Raw genomic sequence first — 20,982 nt, forward strand, 5'->3', positions numbered from 1 at the left:
CAATGTGTATGAATGAGCTCTTGGGCCAGTACACAATTGTGTGGTAATGAGTACTGGGAGAGTAAAAATATGTGATCAACTATCTTTATGCTTTATACCCACATTTGCAACATCGGTTTGTAGAGTTTTGTCTTGAAGTATTGTATGCTGTAGTAAAGAATGTCTCTCCACACATTGTTTCAAAAATAATTTAGTGTCACAAATCACTGGAAGAGATTGGTGTGTGCAATATGAATAGAATGTAATATCACAATATGCAATGTATACACAAAGTGTTACACCCGGCCTTCAAACTGATTTTTGAACATTTGTTAACGTTTGTCTTTCATTTTGGAGTTATTTAATTTTGTGGCAAGCCTGGAAAAACAAAACAAAAATTGTCTTCATATCAACTGCAACACATTTGAAAGCTGCCTCACAGGTCTGACAGCAGGAAAAAAAAAATTGACTGAATTTCAATGGAAGAACCCTCCCATGTTATCTCAAAGTGATTGGTTACTTTTATGGTTTGACATTATTTATTCAGGACAAGAGGCAACATCCAGCCAAGGCAGTACATACTAAGTAAATGAAATGCCTGGATATGTACAGTATGTATTTATATATGTACATATTTATATGTAGGTGCAGATATATGTATGTATATGCATATACTGTAGACATTGCAGTAAAACCATTTTCTTGTAACCCAGGAAGGGAAAAGGGAGGGATTTATTCCTGTCTTTATGTGTATTATGTTTGTCTATGTCTTGTGTAGTTAGTTAATTTGACAAAAAGTGTTTGAAAGGTGTATTAGTTGATAGTTCAACTATCATGGGCTTTTTGGGCTTCAAACCATATTTTAATTAACAGTACCATGTGGAGTTTTTGACCACTAGTAGTACTAAGGAGCAATGTTTTTAAGACTGCACTCCCTGTTTTTTTGTGTTCTCGTATGCACATGAGGATGCATATGAAGACACATGCAGGTTACTCAATACACATTCCTGCCAAACTTGCCAAAAAGTTGTCTTGCAAGCATTGATCCCAAATAGTGTCAATGTCACGTTTCCAATGTTATTGTTGCATGGAAATTGCAGATAGAGTTGTGAGCTGTACTGGGCTCTCACTCATACATGGCTCACAAGTTTTGCATTTGTTCTAGTGAACCATGTCTAAGTTAACAGGGGACAAAATGATGTTGAACATTTGATGAAATAGGCCCCTGCTTACTTATTTCCAACATTGCTTTATACAACCACAGATATCAAAGAAGGGATAGCTACCTCAGGATGAAGAGTTAAATCTCTGACAGCTGACCATTTTTGTCGCTCAACCAAGGGATTAGAGGTGTCCAGAACAATGGGAAAGAGGGTTATCAACAGATTTGTTAGAAAGGATGCAATGAGACAGAGAGCTGAATCTGCCAGGGTTATGCTGAGGAAAATTGACTGTTGTTGCAGTTGGTGGTACATCAACAGGCAAGTTTGATTTAGGAGGCTGTCTAATTGTACCACAGTGAAGTGCATCAGCGCTTCCCTGTCTCCCACGAAGTATACAGCGAATGATAAATGTCAGTTTATTGACAGTGATGAAAAGTGTTGCTCAGATTGATTAAATGCTGCACAGCTGCCAGTATTCAAATGATACGTCTAAAAGAGGAAAGAAAACACGGGTATTCGGGTCATTTTGCAGAGCACTGGAGGGACTAATGACATTTTTCACAAACATGACTGTAAAAGAGTAGAGTAGAATTTGTGACATAATATAAAATATTACTTGCAAATGAAAGTTTGGTTAAAATAACTGTAAAAGCATTTTTAAAAGGTATTTACAGTGATACTTTATGTAGGGACAATATTGGGTGAACCCACCTTTACATTTGGAACATCAGATATAACTGTAACACATCAGCAGACACAGTGAGTGCATGGATATTTTGATTCTTCCACCTATAGTATCGCTGTGTCGGATTCAGTCGTCAGCCAAAATGGCATGTGACTTCCTCTCAGCAGTTCCCCTATATATATATATATATATATATATATATATATATATATATATATATATATATATATATATATATATATATATATATATATATATATATATATATATATATATATATATGTATGTATGTATATATATGTTATATATATATATATATATATATATATATATATATATGTGTATGTATATATATATATATATATATATATATATATATATGTGTATGTATATATATATATATGTGTATGTATGTATGTATATGTGTATGTATGTATGTATATGTGTATATATGTGTATATATATATATATGTGTATATATATATATATATGTGTATATATATGTATATATATGTATATGTATAATTTTTAATGGTGCAACAACATTGGTACAAGTTTAAAGTCTGTACAAATCACCATATTTAAAAAAGATTCCCTCCCCATATTCCCACCGATCCAACCACACCCTTGCCAAATGCCCAACAACTCACCCCATGAGTACACAAATAGTAAAAAATAAGTAGATAAAAGACAAAAATTAAGCAAAAACATATTTGGCAAGAATAGCAATACTAAACAACTGAAAAAAGTAAATAAATGTCAAAATAAAATAAAGTACAAAAATAAGAGCAAGAATTAAGCAATGATCTAGGTCAGGCTCAGGATATATTCCACGGTCGTTGTAGAGTTAACACACACACACACACACAGCAATACTGGACTTTGTCAATAAGCCAACTTATTCAGGAGGGAGAACAGCTAGACTGTTAAAAGTACGAAATAAAAGGCTGCCACTTTTTTAGGAATCAGTTACTTACCCCTCTGAGAGCTAACTAGATATTCTCTAGGTTTAGAAATGAGCTCATGTCTTTTAGCCAGGAGGAGAAAGGGGGTGGGTGTTGACGATTTTCAAGCCAGGAGTATTCGCCGTCTCGCTAAAAGTGTGGCAAAAGCAACTATGTCAGTCTTACTTGAATTAATAGGGAGAGGCTCAGTCGGCACTCCAAAAATGGCCAGCAATGGACAGGGCTGCACTCTAGTATTCATGACTGTTGAAAGCACATTGAATATTGAAGACCAAAAAAGACGCAAGCCTTGGACAGGACCAAAACATGTGAGAGAGATGAGGTTGTAACTACTACAGCAGTCACAATTCGATTCGGAATCTAGGTATATTTCGGCCAGTCTCGCTTTGCTTAGGTGCACTCTGTGAGCCACCTTCAGTTGTATTAAACTGAGTCGGGTGCAAGTGGAAGAAGAATTAACCCTGTCCAGTGCTCAGCCCCACCCCGTGCTCCACCTCCCACCTAGATCATGTCTTAGCAACATTGTCTTTAATCTGACACATAGTAATTTTTGATAAATGATTGGAGATAAGCCCAAGTTCCACTTAATTCTACTGGAACATTTTTCATTATTTTAATTTGTTATTGCTTGACCACGCCAATCAAAACTGAATGTTAATACACCAAGACTGCACAGGTCATTTGAGCAGCAAGTAGGCTAAGTGGTAAGGACCCCCTGGGCCTGAGTTGGGACACAGGGTCAAGCCCCCACATCAGAAAGAATTTGCCCTGCTGAAGTCATTGAATACCAGCTTCAGGGCAGCTGGACTGCAGCTGAGCCAGTGCTCTGACTTCACTGCAGAAAGAAAACACAGAGAGAGAGAGAGAGAGAGAGAGAGAGAGAGAGGAGAAAATGTAGTTTGTTTACTCTGTTTATTTCTATGCAGGAAGGACAGACTGTACAAACGATGGGTGGTGATTGGATAATGCATTTATATTTTATATTTGACCAGATTGTAAGAGAGGATTTAAAGTTGGGATAATGTGCTTATTAAACCCAAAACTTCATGTAGCGTTTATTGATCATTTTGCAATCCATCTCTTTAATTCTACAAGTTTTTAATGTATGTTAGTTTTACAAATCTTTCTATATGTATTACTTTCTTTAGAAATGGATGCCAAATAACTTATTTTATGTGCAGCCATAGTGTTTTAAAGCCTTTCATTTAAGACATTTAAGACTTTAGATCACTGTATTTTGATCTCTTTGATTATTTTCTGAGCTTGCTGATTATAGGCAAATCCCAGCACTGAACTGAGCTCTCCTTTACTTGCAGAAAGTGGTTATAAGGCGGTCATATTGCTGCTTATCAAGTCATAAGTTGTTCCAAAATCGGTTAGATTTGAATTACAAACTGAAAGGCATGGTTCAAGTTTGTTCTGCACTTTAATGTGCATTAATCTGTGTCATCAATAAGGTTTCTTTGCTCAACTGATTTCTTTATTATTATGGTGCATTTGTCCACCAACCTAAAAGCTAGATTTAAAAATGGGTGACTCAAAACAAGGAAGACATCACATTTATAGAGATGGTTTTCTCTATGGTAGATTACCTTAAAGTCTTGATTATTTTAAGGACAGGAAACTTTTATTTGTCTGCTCTCCTCTATGTTTCTTCAACTTACTCTTAGCTTCCTGAATAAATTATCATAAAGAAAGAGCTTGAAGCGGTGGTTGAACTTTACCACCGTGCCATGTTCTTTTAGTTCTGCTTTAGAACTCTGGCACAAGAAAGTAAAAAAGGCCACACTTGTTATTTTATGCAGATCATAACACAGCATTCACGACATTGCTGCAATTGTTGAGTCAAACCATAGCATCAAAGGCTTTAAAAAAGGGTCCTCATTTGGGAGGCAGTACGTGATACACATAATTTTTGTGCATTGTGCATTTTGTATATATATATATATGTGTGTGTGTGTGTGTGTGTGTGTGTGTGTGTGTGTGTGTGTGTGTGTGTGTGTGTATCTTAATGAGTGATAAAAGAAGTTTCAGCCATCTGTGTTTGACCTCTTATTGTTAATCAGAGACTTGGAGAGGATGCATGTTGTACAAACTAGATTTTGTGTTTTTCTGCCACTCTGCACTCATTTATTTCTCTTTTTATTTTAAGGGTGAAGACCGTAGGAGAAAAGTATTGTTTGGTTTATTAAATTTGAGATGCATGTATATCATTCACGTTCTTCTTACAATCGGAATCGTATCTTTGAGCTGTCACTGTCTATTGTCTGTGAGAGTGAATTGTTGCTAAAGTTTATAAGCTTAAGTTTATTGTGTTTTATTTAATTTTTTCAGTTTGAACTTAGAATACTTGTGTGCAGTCTTTTAAAAGTTATGATGTCAGGGTATAAATTAGTTGCTGGTTCCACAAAAAAGTTTGTCTAGCGAGTTTATGAGAGTGAAAACAGGGAGTTGCGGTTGTGTAGACAGGGCAGAGAGATCTAAGAACTTTGTTAAATTTGCACTTTCTGGAAACTTGGGTCTGATTGTCACAGACACAACCATATTTTGTTATCTGTTATATAGCATCATTCTCACCCAAGTAATCATTAAGATCCATGATTGCGGCGATATGGCTTCAACAAAGTCTGATGGGGCAAGAAACATAAGCAGTCAGACACCTTGTAAACAAGCCAAACGTCTATCTAGACCATTTCATTTCGAGGTAAAACCTAAACTGAGCACACCCAAAATGAATGTTATAATCCCTTGTTACACACTCACACAAACACAATTACGGCAAGTACGGTAGGTCTAAGTTGAACCAGGAACTGAAGTCACATGGCATGTCCCAAATTTATCTGACAATATTGTATTACATACTGATCATCATACTATAGTATTCTATTTTAGCAGTTTGTATACCAAAGAAAAATGGTACAGTCTGAGTTCCCTCTACTATAAAGCCCATTGGATGCTTTCACTTCCTGTTTGGCAGTTTGGACCCATGACCAGCAGGTAATAATGTGAATGGGAGCTCATGCAACAAACATTTTGTGCACAGTTGCACAATAATTGCATTGGAATGGGATGTATTAATATATGAATTGAGTACATTTTTTTATTCACAATGTAAATGACCACAGTATCCATACTGAAATGGCCAGATACTGTATGTTAGCAGGTTAGCATGCTATACCCACATGTGCTTATTATGCTAACATTACTCATCCACAGAGGCCTCCCTACACAAGCAACACAACTAGGACTCCATTGTGCAGGCAGGATGGAATACATAATAGAACTGCAGAAACTAGAATTGGCCAGTGTACAATCCACCCTGATAGGGCACAGGTTAGCAGGGTGATGTACTTTACCATTTTATACTAACAGGAAATGATACAATGTGCAATGTTAGACTGCAACTTTAGAAAATAAAACAGCAAAATGTTTTCTTAAGATATAATACTTATTTTTTTGGTTCTCTGGAGCTCTATCACAACCACTCAGTTATTGTTTAGCTACAGAGCAGCTCCTCCATGTTCTTTGTATTGCTGTATTGTGGCGTTGTGAAGGAAGTGTCCATCAACCGCACACTCAAAATCAATCATATTTTGTCAACATACTGTCTGGTTGGAGAATACTTAATTTGATTACTTTTCCAACACTATATATTCAAACCTGCTTAGAATTAATGTGCAGTATGGATTTGGGAAACAGAGACAGTCTGTTAACTGTGATGGATGTTGCAACAACTCATTTGTATAACAACCATTACCATTATTCTTCAAAATAAGTTGGGATTGATTTGAAACCTATGCAATTATCTGACTGCCCCATGTTTCTTGCCCTATCTGACTTCTTTAGTAATGTTGGTGAATACAATGTTACTACTGAAATGGAAATCTTCACTGGCTAACCTTTGGAAAACCTTGTCATCATTTATGTTCTTTGTTGATAGAATCAATTTAACTTCCCTGCTTTCTTTTAAATTCTTTGACCTCTCCCACTCGACCCAGGCAACACAGTTTGAAACTCTTTAAGAAAATCGTTTTTTTCCCATCCTGCCCGATGGTACTAAGGGTCAATTAAATGCCCCTGCAAACTTTTCCCAAGCCTCTGCAGGGATGGCAAAGCCAAGGATGAGGAGGCAAATATCAGCCAACAGAGAGCTTCACTGGAGCTAAATCATTCGGTTAATGGGTTTTTTGCGTTGTCAATACAGAAGGGATGTCTTGCTATCGCTCTGCGTCACCACCTTATTGGCTGCCAATTCATGAGGAAGGAGGAGGCGGCTTTAGTTGGGTGGAGACAGATGAGGGGAAGAGAAACATAAGAAAAATCTTACTGGATACAAGGCAAGAGAGAGAAGAGCATTCATCTATCAGTCAGATCTTACAAATACATGTATGTGTACATATATATATATATATATACAGTGCCTTGCGAAAGTATTCGGCCCCCTTGAACTTTTCGACCTTTTGTCACATTTCAGGCCTCAAACATAAAGATATAAAACTGTAATTTTTTGTGAAGAATCAACAACAAGTGGGACACAATCATGAAGTGGAACGAAATTTATTGGATATTTCAAACCTTTTAAACAAATAAAAAACTGAAATATTGGGCGTGCAAAATTATTCAGCCCCCTTAAGTTAATACTTTGTAGCGCCACCTTTTGCTGCGATTACAGCTGTACGTCGCTTGGGGTATGTCTCTATCAGTTTTGCACATCGAGAGACTGACATTTTTGCCCATTCCTCCTTGCAAAACAGCTCGAGCTCAGTGAGGTTGGATGGAGAGCGTTTGTGAACAGCAGTTTTCAGTTCTTTCCACAGATTCTAGATTGGATTCAGGTCTGGACTTTGACTTGGCCATTCTAACACCTGGATATGTTTATTTGTGAACCATTCCATTGTAGATTTTGCTTTATGTTTTGGATCATTGTCTTGTTGGAAGACAAATCTCCATCCCAGTCTCAAGTCTTTTGCAGACTCCATCAGGTTTTCTTCCAGAATGGTCCTGTATTTGGCTCCATCCATCTTCCCATCAATTTTAACCATCTTCCCTGTCCCTGCTGAAGAAAAGCAGGCCCAAACCATGATGCTGCCACCACCATGTTTGACAGTGGGGATGGTGTGTTCAGGGTGATGAGCTGTGTTGCTTTTACGCCAAACATAACGTTTTGCATTGTTGCCAAAAAGTTCGGTTTTTGGTTTCATCTGACCACAGCACCTTCTTCCACATGTTTGGTGTGTCTCCCAGGTGGCTTTTGGCAAACTTTAAACAACACTTTTTATGGATATCTTTAAGAAATGGCTTTCTTCTTGCCACTCTTCCATAAAGGCCAGATTTGTGCAGTATACGACTGATTGTTGTCCTATGGACAGAGTCTCCCACCTCAGCTGTAGATCTCTGCAGTTCATCCAGAGTGATCATGGGCCTCTTGGCTGCATCTCTGATCAGTCTTCTCATTGTATGAGCTGAAAGTTTAGAGGGACCGGCCGGGTCGTAGATATGTGTAGTGGTCTGATACTCCTTCCATTTCAATATTATCGCTTGCACAGTGCTCCTTGGGATGTTTAAAGCTTGGGAAATCTTTTTGTATCCAATCCGGCTTTAAACTTCTCCACAACAGTATCTCGGACCTGCCTGGTGTGTTCCTTGTTCTTCATGATGCTCTCTGCGCGCTTTACACGGACCTCTGAGACTATCACAGAGCAGGTGCATTTATACGGAGACTTGATTACACACAGCTGGATTCTATTTATCATCATTAGTCATTTAGGTCAACATTGGATCATTCAGAGATCCTCACTGAACTTCTGAGAGAGAGTTTGCTGCACTGAAAGTAAAGGGGCTGAATAATTTTGCACGCCCACTTTTTCAGTTTTTTATTTGTTAAAAAAGTTTGAAATAGCCAATGAATTTCGTTCCACTTCATAATTGGGACCCACTTGTTGTTGATTCTTCACAAAAAATTACAGTTTTATATCTTTATGTTTGAGGCCTGAAATGTGGCAAAAGGTCGAAACGTTCAAGGGGGCCGAATACTTTTGCAAGGCACTGTATATATTGTGAAACTACTGAGCCATACTATTCTTTGATATGATGCCATACACATGAAAAACATATTTGGTGTATGCCATTTGTATAAAATTCTAATTAAATAAATTTTAATAATGTCTGTATCTTGCCCTTGATTGTCTGTGTTGTTGATGAAACTGTTCAGCTCCATCAGCAACACTACATGTCTTGCAAATAGAGACTTACAATGTCCATTCCCATATGTAGCTCTTAGCATAACAACAAAGGAGAAAGACAAAAAGAGCAAGAGCATGAGGTATAAAAAGAACGACTACAGATGTGGGCTTCCTCATGGCCTCAAGTCTAAAATGCATAACATGTAATCGCAACGCATTGCATGTCGTCCATCTTGCTCTGTTTCCTGTCTTTACTGTCAGCAACAGGTACACATGACAGACTGTTAAATAACACCTCAGGAACTGAATGGACCAGTATCAGACCTTCTCAGCAGCTTTGGGATACTTGGAGATCTTGGAATGCCTGGGATGACTCTTGAACTCTGTGTCTGTGGTTTCCCTTCCAGGACTGGCTGAGTAAGTTTGGCTACCTCCCGCCCCCTGACCCAGTGACTGGTCAGCTTCAGACCAAGGAGGCCCTGACCAAGGCCATCAAAGCCATGCAGAAGTACGGAGGGCTGAAGGAGACCGGAGTCTTAGGTATGTGGCTATGTTTGTCTGGGGGAATCATGTGGGACGGTTGGTACTTTGGCTGGATGGAGGAAAAAAATATAAAGAGGAGTGAATGATATAATGCAATCCAATCAAGAAAACTATCCAACTTTAGCCTCCTCTCCTCTTTAGACCAAGCCACACTGGGCCTAATGACAACACCCAGATGTTCTCTGCCAGATGTGTCTGAGGCAGAGATGACAGTGGGCCGCAGGAAACGAAGCCCGACTCCTCAGAACAAATGGAATAAGAGGCATCTGTCCTGGAGGTAGGAAATATGAAATATAAGGTCTAGTAGACACTATGTTGATATCACTATATTACAGTATTTTACAGATAAAAAAATGGGCTGAATAATAGGCAGGAGGTTACACTATTTACCACTGATATCTATAATGGAAGGATAAGGTGAAAATACATGTCCATTGAAAATAGATCATGGTTATATTATTTGGGTAGTCCTACTCCAAAGTTGATTATGTAAAGGAAAATCATCCACTTGAGTTTGTTTAGTATTATTTGTGTTTGAGGATAATTTATTTGTTTCATATCCGATCTGTTTATCTGAACCTAATGCAGTTCTGTACAGATTCAGTCCAGTACAGCAGTCAGCAATAAATCAGAAATCCCACAGCCCCTCCTCAAACTCTGCATCCTTTGAGAAATTATATCAGAGGACTCTTCCTCAAGCCGGAAATCTTTTGCTCTCCAGATCAATTCTGCCTCATAGGAAAAGCATTTTGTGAAAGTGGCAAGCTGATTAAAGAGACCTTTAATAAACAACAAACACGTCTGTCCTCTCAGAGGATGTACAAAGACTCGGATGCCTCATTAAACTAATAAATAGAATGTTGTTTTAAGTGATTAAAAATTGCTATTCGCCAAAATTCCCTTATTATTGCAACAAGGTATAGGAAGTTCCTGAAAAGATTTATATATACATTAATTAGATCCAGTCTAAGTCCATGCAGTTCTATTGTTATTAAAGGAATATTCCACTGAAAATGTAATGTAAATGTTTGTTTTTAAATCAAATAACACAATAAACAGTCATATGAACATTAACACAACATTAAGATTGATTTAAATTAATTATATATAGAGTATATCTTCTGGCAGAGAATGCTGTGTCAAAAACCAAAGGTCCCTTTTCATGCGTGCTTGCGTGCGTGTGTGTGTGCGTGCGTGTGTGTGTGTGTGTGTGTGTGTGTCAGCAACATAATCAATTCTCTGGTGTTAATCCTACAGTATGTTCATAACCTTCTAGCCTCTACACAATGCAGCTAATTGCTCTACTACCTTGTCACATCATCACCTGCACATTTCTCAAAAGCTCAGAAGCAGGCAGAAGCAATGCATTTAGTAATCTATTGGAAAAGAGAGTATTGTTTGAAACACTCTAAACATGAAACATCTACAACATATAAGTGGTTAATGCTGCACAAGTGCGTTTTGCAGGTTACTGTGGATTAGAAAAACTGTTTAAAAGGGCTTTTTGCCATGACTCTGGCTCACTGTTTGAATCAATTTCAACTGCTGTTAATCTGAGCTGACAAAAGCCTTCACAAAGAGCATGATGCCAACTTTTTAGAGCCACCTTTCAAACCTACAGGTGGTGAAAGAAGAAAGTCATATGTATGACTCCCCAAAGGAAAGAATTTGTTTTAGAGAGAGCTGTTTTGTAGTTTTTTCCATGATAGAATAAAATGGATTTGTGACCACCTGAGAAACCACAGCACATAGCGTTAGACAGCAGAGGGGGAGCCAATTAAACATGGTTGGTCCGGCTGATTCACAAAAGCTATCAGGACTGATTCAACAATGAGCTGCCATAAGCTGGTTTGTAGAATATGAATATGTCCATCATTTTAGAAATCAGAAGAGCCAACACACATACATACAGTATATATTGCATACACACACGAGCCTATGCATCGCCTCCGTCCTGGTGGGCTTTAACTTTCTTTGTCTTCTTTGTACTGCTGCCAATCATACACCATGCTCCCGTCAGCTCACTCCACTCTGAAATAAGACAGGTTTGTCTTCAGTCCAGTGAAGCACCTTTGTCTTCACAGCACTCAGATTTGTCAAACAGTGTTCTGGAACAGTTGTGGACTATGTGCTGGCTTCAGATCCAGAGAGATTTCCATATGTTGCAGATTTTCAGTAAAGCGCCACAACAAAAGCATTGATATTCTGCATAGATTGGCCGCCACTGTAATACTCTTGTCGTGCTTTCTGCTGCCGTCTTTTTCAACTGATGTTGGAGCACTTGCATAGTGATTTCCCTCACAGCTTGGGTTGGAAAATTATTTTTATCATCTAATATTTCATGGTATTTCTGCTTTATTAGATTATATGGGTGAACAGGGCTGACAGAATAAAGATAATGTGCAAAACAGCTAATGAGCCAGATGCAATCTGACAGCCATATTAAAGGAACACGCCGACTTATTGGGAATTTAGCTTATTCACCGTAACCCCCAGAGTAAGACAAGTCGATACATACCCTTCTCATCTCCGTGCGTGCTGTAACGCTGTCTGACGGCTCCAGCATTAGCTTAGCCCAGCACAGATCCTGCAGGTAACTGGTTCCAACTAGCCTACTAGTTCGGGTGACTCAGTGACAAAATAACGCCAACATAGTCCTGTTTGAACGTTGAGCATGTGTAGTTTCACAGGCGTGTACAAAACAACGTAACATGAGACACAGCCGTCTTCTAACCGTAAACAAACCAGGAACTATATTCTCAGACAGGCTTGCTGCAAGCATATCACTCCGCCCAAGTACTATATTCTTCCGCCTGAGAATATAGTTCCCGGTTTGTTTATGGTTAGAAGATAGCTGTTTCTCATGTTACGTTGTTTTTTTGTACACGCTGTGACTCTACAAATCACAACATGTAAATAGGAACATGTTGGCGTTATTTTGTCACTTATTCGGAGCAGTAGGATTACTGGAACCATTCGCCTGCCTGTTCTGTGATGGGCTGATGCTGCTGGAGCCGTCAGACAGCTTTACAGCACGCAAGGAGATGAGAAGGGTATGTATCGACTTGTCTAACTCTGGGGGTTACGGTGAATAAGTTAAATTCCCAATAAGTCGCCGTGTTCCTTTAAATGTTAGTATTCTTATCCACCACATCAGTCGGAATAAAGAAAGGTACAACTATTTATATAGCTGCAACGCAGCATATAGCATTAATACATTCATTTTAATTGTTTCATTGCACAGCTGGGAAAGGCATCTATATACATAAAATGGTTTATTGATGTTTTATTAATCAAATGTATGGAGTTAATTTTTCTTTTAAGTCAGAAAAAGTTGTTTTTTAAAAAGTTAAAACATTTACTTAAAGGTCCTATGACATGGTGCTCTTTGGATACTTTTATATAGACCCTAGTGGTCCCCTAATACTGTATCTGAAGTCTCTTTCCCGAAATTCAGCCTTGGTGCAGAATTACAGCCACTAGAGCCAGTCCCACAATGAGCTTTCCTTAGGATGTGCCATTTCTGTGTCTGTAGCTTTAATTTAAGCCATGATGTCTCTCTCTCATGGGTGGGCCAAATTCTCTGGGCGGGCAAAGCAGAGAAAGGGGAGGTAACCTTGCTCCTTATGACCTCATAAGGAGCGGATTCCAGATTCGCCCATCTGAGCTTTCATTTTCTCAAAGGCAGAGCAGGATACCCAGGGCTCGGTTTATACCTATCACCATTTCTAGCAACTGGGGGACCATAGGCAGACTGTGGGAACGCATATTAATGTTGAAAAACCTCATAAAGTGAATTTTTCATGCCATGGGACCTTTAAAAGGATAACATGATGTTAGGATAAAATAAGGAAAGGAGGACACATAAAAAGCACTACATGTCCCAGATCCCAAATTAGTTCATTAGGATTTATGTTACTGGGGTTTTATAACATTTAAATTTGTTCATAAGTGAGAGTATGATCAGTGAATGGTATACAAAGTTGACATAAATTAGGTAACAAGGTAACTGTCACCATGTTAACATAATCAGGTTGCAAACATTGCAAGAGTAACTTAGTTAAGTTGAGTTCTGATCTTACTCTTGTCACGCGGCTCTGCACTGGATGTTTCTTTTGAGTCTGTACACAGGCCACAATGTTTTGGATGAAATGTGGTTTGTTTCACAAACAGAGTCAGTATGACTGGCTGTGGGCAACAGCAAAGCAGATTTTTTTTTATTAACCTTAACAAAAAATGTTAAAGTAATTGTATTTGCATCACTGCTCTGACTATATAAAATATAATATAAAATAAATATAAAGCTCTGCAAGAAGTAGTAAAGTGCAACCATGTGCAGGTGTAAGAGGGCAAGGTCCTTTACTGCTCCATAGTTGTATTCAAGAATTTACTGTAAATACTTGTATTGGGTAGTTACAGAAAGCGACTTATAGTTCTTGCAGCATTTAAAATGTGACTCGTTATGAGTCCTTGATCTAGCAAAGGCCTGCACCATTATGTATAGACTGTTGATTTAGACTATCCTATTAACTTACATAAGAAGCAAAGACTCACCCACTCCTTCTAGATTTAGCTCAGCTCGGCACGATGGACAATGTATATCTGACTGGCGCTTCACACTCTCCTCTACTTGTTCACACACATCAATCCTATTTATGTTCTGAAAATGTGCGGAGTAAGTGGTGGGTGTAGGTTATTTTAAAGAGGGGAGGGGAAAAAAGACAAGGGTCTATGCTTACTTGGACTTGGATTCAAGCAATGTGTTTTTCTGCAATAGAAACATAAGTAAATTATTTTTGTAATAATGTCTGGGAGTCATGTGCCAGGGTTGAGCCCTTAATCCCCAGTTTAACTTCTGCTTGCCTCTTTTTCTCTTTGTCTTACACACACACCCATACAGCACACTGCACGGCCAAGTATGTTACGGCCCAGTTGTGTAACAGCCCACTGTTAGCTCATTATCTCATATTGTTAGCCCATTATCACAGCAGACAGCCTGGCAGTCATTAGCAGCCCGGCGGATAACTCAAACGGATAGGTGTAGCGCGCTGAATGGAGGAGAGAAAAGATGGGGATGAGGATAACAAAGAGGAAAGAAAGTAAACAAGAAGGAAGCATGAAGAGAAAGATTGCATCTTTTCTTTCTGCATTTATTTAGTCTGATACATTGGGTGGGTTTTACTGACTAAATGCTGGATTGAAAAAATAGACTTGTCATATTTCAGTGAAGTCAATTAATGGAGTACAAGAATGAGCACTTTAAGAACATCAACACACACTTAATTACCATGAAACTCTGTCATAGATCTAAGTCCACAGTGGCATCATACTCTTAACATTTTTTGGAGTGTATACTATTATTATTATTATATTAACATACCCTAAAGCTCAAAGCCATTGTTTTGTGAGACCTGCATGGTGTAGCCAAGCACTCCGAACCCAGTGAGGGTTATTTAAAAACAGTAGAGCCATATTCAAAGTTGAAGGCGGTCGGTAATGAGAATATTAGGTGTAGCCATGGTCATAACTCAGCAGCAGGGGTCCATCAAAGTACTAATTATAGCCATAGCTCATAGTTGTTAGTGAGTGTTAAGAAATGCCACAGCTGTATCCAAAGCACAGGTAGTTATTGCCCTAGAAGTAGCTCTGGGACTATAAGTAGTAATAATATAAAGCTGCTAGCAGTAATGGCCAGGCATACCACAGCATGACAGATGTTTTTTCATTCTCTTGTTCCTTTGGCACCTACAGTATATGAACTACTTTGATACTGTATGTCTTGTTGAGCCTTCATCAGGTAATTCACTTTGACCCATTCCTTCACCATTTCCAAACTAAGAATAGCAAGCTGAATTAATTTGATTTCCACATAATATGGCATTCTGGCATGCATGTGGAGATCTTGAAAACGTTTACAGAAATTCAACTATCCACTGTTGTTTATAACTTTGAGAGGGTACAATAGCGTCCCCAAATGTATGCATTCTTCTATATTTTAACTCGTCTTAGACGCATTTCATCATAGGGCTGGCCAATATGGCCAAGGTCTTCCATTCTGATGTGGGTCATTTCATATCTCGATAGCTCTCAACGACATATATCACGTAATAGTATATGTTTTCTTGTAATTTAATATTTAAATAGTTTATATGAAATAACCACATGGTACAGCCTCTTTTGTATACTCGTGTGAATTAACTACTTGACAAATTAAAAGTACTCTCTTTATAAGCTTTAGTGCAAAATGGACATAACATGCAAGGATCAGAACGTAAACTGTCATCCAAATTATGTGAAATGGTGAAATCGACGATATAGAAAAATAAGAAGGATAGACAAACGTGCACAATCTGTCATGAATAGATAATAAACTTGGAATTACATTGTTCATGACAGAAAAAGCAGGCGCAGGAATCGTACAAGAAACAGGAATTGTTGGTATTTATTGCCTGACATGTTATATAGTATTTGAGATTATTTCATTCTCTAAAATATGTCCTTCTTTACACGCAGTTTGAACAAACTCAGGTAATCACATCACTGCTGGACTGGATTTGAATTAGCTATGATGAATAATAGATCCTATTAGTCAGGTTAGCTTGCACCTTGAGTTTCCCTCATACCAGTATATATGAGAGGCACCTCTATTATTGGCCAATCACAAATACATCATTGTGTCTCTATCACAAAGCAGTTCTGCCACCCAGAAGAGTTTATTGACAATTGACTAGGATATTGAAGTCCTCAGCATGTATCTCTCTGCTGCCATTTGAGGCCACCAACCTGTGAAATTGGTTGGTGGAACCTTAAGAATAACTATAACTGTTATTGAGTGTTATCTTATTATGGGCCCATTATATTTTTCTTCAGAATTCCATGGCCATCTCAGAGTTGGTGACTATGATAGTCAAATAACAAGGAAAGGGGAGAGAATGATTTGTGGAGAGATGGTAGACTCATGCAGAGCCTATTAATTTTATGTCTTTCATCTTCAGCCTGAATTACATAATGTGTGTGTGTGTGTGTGTGTGTGTGTGTGTGTGTGTGTGTGTGTGTGTGTGTGTGTGTGTGTGTGTGTGTGTGTGTGTGTGTGTGTGTGTGTGTGTGTGTGTGTGTGTGTGTGTGTGTGTGTGTGCGCGCGCGTGTGTGCGTGCGTGCGTGTGAGAAGTGAAGAAAAGTGTGAGGAGTTCTTGGTATACGCAGCATGAGTCTGTGTTTTTGTCAGCAAAATATTTTCATGTTTGTGAGTGTGTTTGAGTGTTTGTGCCGCTACATGTGTGCATCTACAAATGCATATGAGCATATGAATCACCGTCTGCATATGAGCTTTCAATTTTCGGGGTAATCAGCTTATGTCTACGGAGGGTAGCGGAGCACAGGAGGTGAATAATATTTGTGTGTATGTATATTTTCGCATCACTTTTGATGTCAGCTCATGTCTCTGTGGAGCAGCAGAGCCACAGGAGGTAAGAGCCTGCTGAGAGGCTGAAGGCGGGGGACAGCAAAAGAGGCATTGAGTTTTCTTCATCCTTTTCTCTCCCTTCATACAACCCTCATTTCCTTCCCCTCTGCCTCTCTTCATCTGAATCATCACTCTGCATGTGGAAAGGCCTATAAGAAGTACACAGAAATTAGAAGTCAAACAGGTGAAATCTAATAGGAGATTGTGTGTGCGTGCATGCAACTGTTTGTGTCTTTCCATGTCAGCTTAAGCTCATTCACGTGTAGCATGCACGCAGGCACACACACATTCACCGACACGTAAGCCTTACTCATTTGTCAAATGACGGTGGAAATTGTGCCATGAAATTAAATAAGTTGAGAAAGTGAAGTCCACCTCATCAGCTGTCTGTCTGTCCAACTAATTTCAAAGTCTGTTAAATCACTTTTTCCTAATCCGTGGCAGAGGAAGCAAGATGGGTTGCAGACCTGTTTCTTGCTCACCCCCAAACCCCACACTCTGTTTCTTTCATTCAAGTGAAGTGGTGACCTGAAACCTTGAGTTAAATTGCATTGAAAGCTGAAATCAGGAACCTTTTGTTGCCTGAAATACAGTTTGAACTACAGTGAATGTAGCCCTATTCGAACAGGACTGAAAACCTTGGAATTGCAAAACCTGGAAAATATCCAGCAAAGTGTACTGCTGAGTTCATGGGAAATACAAACATGCTTATTAATATATCTCCATTGTAGAGTACGAAAAACGTCTCCAGCCATGGAAATTGTGCAGGTTTGTGTGATTCATGGACATATCAATGCAAGGTCGTAATTTCCCAGTATCCATACATATTACATCCATATTGGACGACCTCACAGTTTACATCCAATGCCAACATTCAAGGCCAGATGTACGTACATTTGCGAAAGTAGCGTTATCAGCGCCATGGCCAACCCGCAGAAAGTGCACGCTGTGATACATCATCTTACGTCGTATTTACCTTACCTGCAGTTCATCGGGTAATCAATGCCTTTTTCCGCCCACTATACCGTAAATTGCGCGCATTTAAAAGAGCAATTGAATGGCCGATGGCAAAGAAATCCTGCTTGATGTGTGTTATTTCGGCATTAGTGGTGGGGAAACATATGTATTGACTAGTGTGCTGTAGCAAAGCGTTAAGTACTGGTGCTATGATACGGCTGAGGGCAGTCTGCGATATTCCCACTGCTGATGCTATGACTGTTTGAAATGATGCCAATATTTGTAATGTAGCGAGGAGTTTAACAACTGCTGGAATGGAATGTGAACGCTGAGTCGGAGATTCGATGGCATTTTGATTTCTTCCAGTAACTGTAGTATTGCATGGCTGCTTAATCTGTAACGCTGAATGATTTTGTGTTCACTCAACTGAAAAAGTGTGATCCTTGTGGCAAAAATCTTTTCAGCTCGTATCCTTGGCCTATGTCTTTGTCTTGGTCGGATTACTGCTGCCATTTCACCAAGAGGCATATGCGAGGAAACGCGCTTGTGGCCTGTTTGTACAATCCTCGCCATGCTTTTACGCGCACGTTTCAAAACAAATACGCCTGAAGTGTGCGCAAAAGCGTACATCTGATCGTTAGTGTCAGCACAAGAAGTAGTGTTCCCTATACTGTATGTAGTGAGGTAGAAAGTAAGGGTTTGGAGGTTGGGATGGTGGATGGGCATATATGTAGATATGCAATTAATGTTCATTTTGTTTCTTAACCGTAACAAAGTGTTTCAGTTACCAAATCCTACTTATACCTTAACCACAGTTTATTTTTCCATAACCACAATCTTTCTCTAACCTTAACCCCATCATAGCTGCCATGCACAGGTATTGCAGAAAGTAAGAATTGTTTAAAAAAGTAACATTGAACGTGATCTAGGCTTTTGCAGAATCGTCCAATACCAATAAATGTTCTTGTCTGCCGACAGGTTTGATTTTTCACTGGGGACCCATGGGACATGCCTCCTCCACCCCTTCACTTTCAAAATCCCAGTTTTGTCCTCCCTACTTGTATAGTTTTACAGTTCTACTTCCAATGGCAGTGTCCTCTCACTGTCCAGCCATTTTAATCCATTTGAAAGAAGCACTCACAGTTATAAATGAGCATAAACCAGCAGTAAGTGCATTTGGGCTGTTTGCTGCCCTGCATGGGATTCATCTCTCAGCCTACATACAAACTTCCCTAGCACTCAGGGCTTAAAAGCAAATACCATATCGTTTTCTGCAGTGTTGTTGGAAAAAGTTATTTAATTTAGGTTTTGATTACAGTTGACAATGTGTATTACAACTCTAAAGACACTACAATTGGACCTCAATCAAAGCTAAGGCAGTAAAGGACAGCAACATTTCAAAGTGGCTTGTTTGGTGCATACTTTTCCATGTAGCTCTCAGTCTCGGCCCCCTGTTGCTAGCAGGTGGGTCTGACCCAACAAAAATCGCAACATGACAGCAACACGAGTTTGGAGTTGCTTTCTTTGAGAATGCAACCATATAGCTAACTGTGCCACCTGTTGCCAAAGTATCGTCACTGACATGGAGCTGGAATATAATTAAGCTGACTAGCTCAAAGGTTTCACTTTGCCTCGACCTAGAGCACCCACGGAAAATACTGAGCATCCACATGCGCCAGTAGCCTACATTCATTTAAAAGTAAACATTGCAGTTGGTGCTAAGCGTAGCGTGTGAGCACTGATCGCGGTTATGTGTCAGTTAAACTTCTCATCTCCAATCCTATCTATAGAGCTCCTGCCAGCTCACAGCGGGTCTGTGAAGGTGGACAGGCCGGGCGGCAAGCCAGCGACCCCGGCAGACACCCGCCGGCTGTCATGTCAGACTGTGGAGCTTCTGAACTCCGACACAGTCGGACAAAATTTGCAATTAGCCATGAATTTTCGCAAAACGGCCCATATTTGAGCTCTACATAGTTGATTTCTTGCATAAAAAAAGTCTCAGAAGTGAATTTAGTAATGAAATAGCAGACAAACAATGTATAATGTTTCCAGTTGTTGTGATTGTTGCAGCGCTTTGCACACCAACACACTTAACTTTGAATTTTTGATTGGGCGGGCTAGCTGTCAATATGGGTTATTACCCAGTGTGCTTTGTTGAATGGTCTCAATGACTACGTTTACATGCAGCCAATAACCCGTTCAAAACTGGAATATTAGCAATAACCCGGTCACGCACGGCCATGTAAACACCGGCAAAAATCCGAATATGTTCATATTCCGGTTTTTAAAAACCCGAATATGCTACCTGGGTTACCCCTTTTCTAACCCGACATTTTGGTCATGTAAACGCGTATCGGCATATCTCCATCAAAAGGAACATTGATTTGTGTTCTCGCGATGTTCTATTCGGCAGGAATCTTGGTCTTTTGAGTAGAGGATACTTTGTATGCGCCAGAAAACATAGTTATAATAATAATTATATACTATAATAATATAGTTATATATATATATGTCAATGCAGAAAACCTGCGCGCAGTATACCGGAAGTAAACAAGAAGTAGAGGTAAACATGGGGCGAGACGCGCACAGCACCGACACTTTTGGAGCGAGGAGGAAACCAATTTCTTTATTAGTGTGGTGAAAACCATGAATATAATGTCTTTTGTTGACGGCAGAAAGTACCGAGATAGTGAGATTTATAAGAAGGTGACCGAAAAGTTATTGTGCCTTTAAGGTTGTCCGTAGGCTACGTCCAGACGCTAACCGTGCGTCGCCGTTTACGTCGGGATATTGCCATTTGATTACAAATGCCATGTATACAGGAGTAACTCTCTCTGCTCACGCATGTAAACGGGTTATTCCGAATGTTTCAGAAACCCGAATAGTGACCTTAACCCGACCATAACCCGAAAATTGACAGCTTGTAAACGTAGTCATTGTTCAAGTGTAAACCAGTACAGAAGGTATCAATAAATTGAGGGTCATGCCTTTTTTTCCCAAACATTGGGGAGGGTCATAGAAACATTTATTGCTGGCGAAGGGAGGG

The 20,982-nt window shown here is 39.2% G+C and overlaps 1 protein-coding gene across 1 annotated transcript in view; it reads left to right on the forward strand.

The window, feature by feature from the left end:
* The window catches only part of LOC120544904 (matrix metalloproteinase-17-like), a 73,444-nt gene that overhangs the window by 20,382 nt on the left and 32,080 nt on the right, over positions 1–20,982 (forward strand). Inside the window, exons 2-3 of the mRNA XM_039778770.1 lie at positions 9,382–9,514; positions 9,659–9,794. Coding sequence (XP_039634704.1) covers positions 9,382–9,514; positions 9,659–9,794 — 269 coding nt within the window. The remainder of the gene's footprint in view (positions 1–9,381; positions 9,515–9,658; positions 9,795–20,982) is intronic.

The sequence above is a fragment of the Perca fluviatilis genome, chromosome 17 (assembly GCF_010015445.1).
Source record: "Perca fluviatilis chromosome 17, GENO_Pfluv_1.0, whole genome shotgun sequence".
NCBI lineage: Eukaryota > Metazoa > Chordata > Actinopteri > Perciformes > Percidae > Perca > Perca fluviatilis.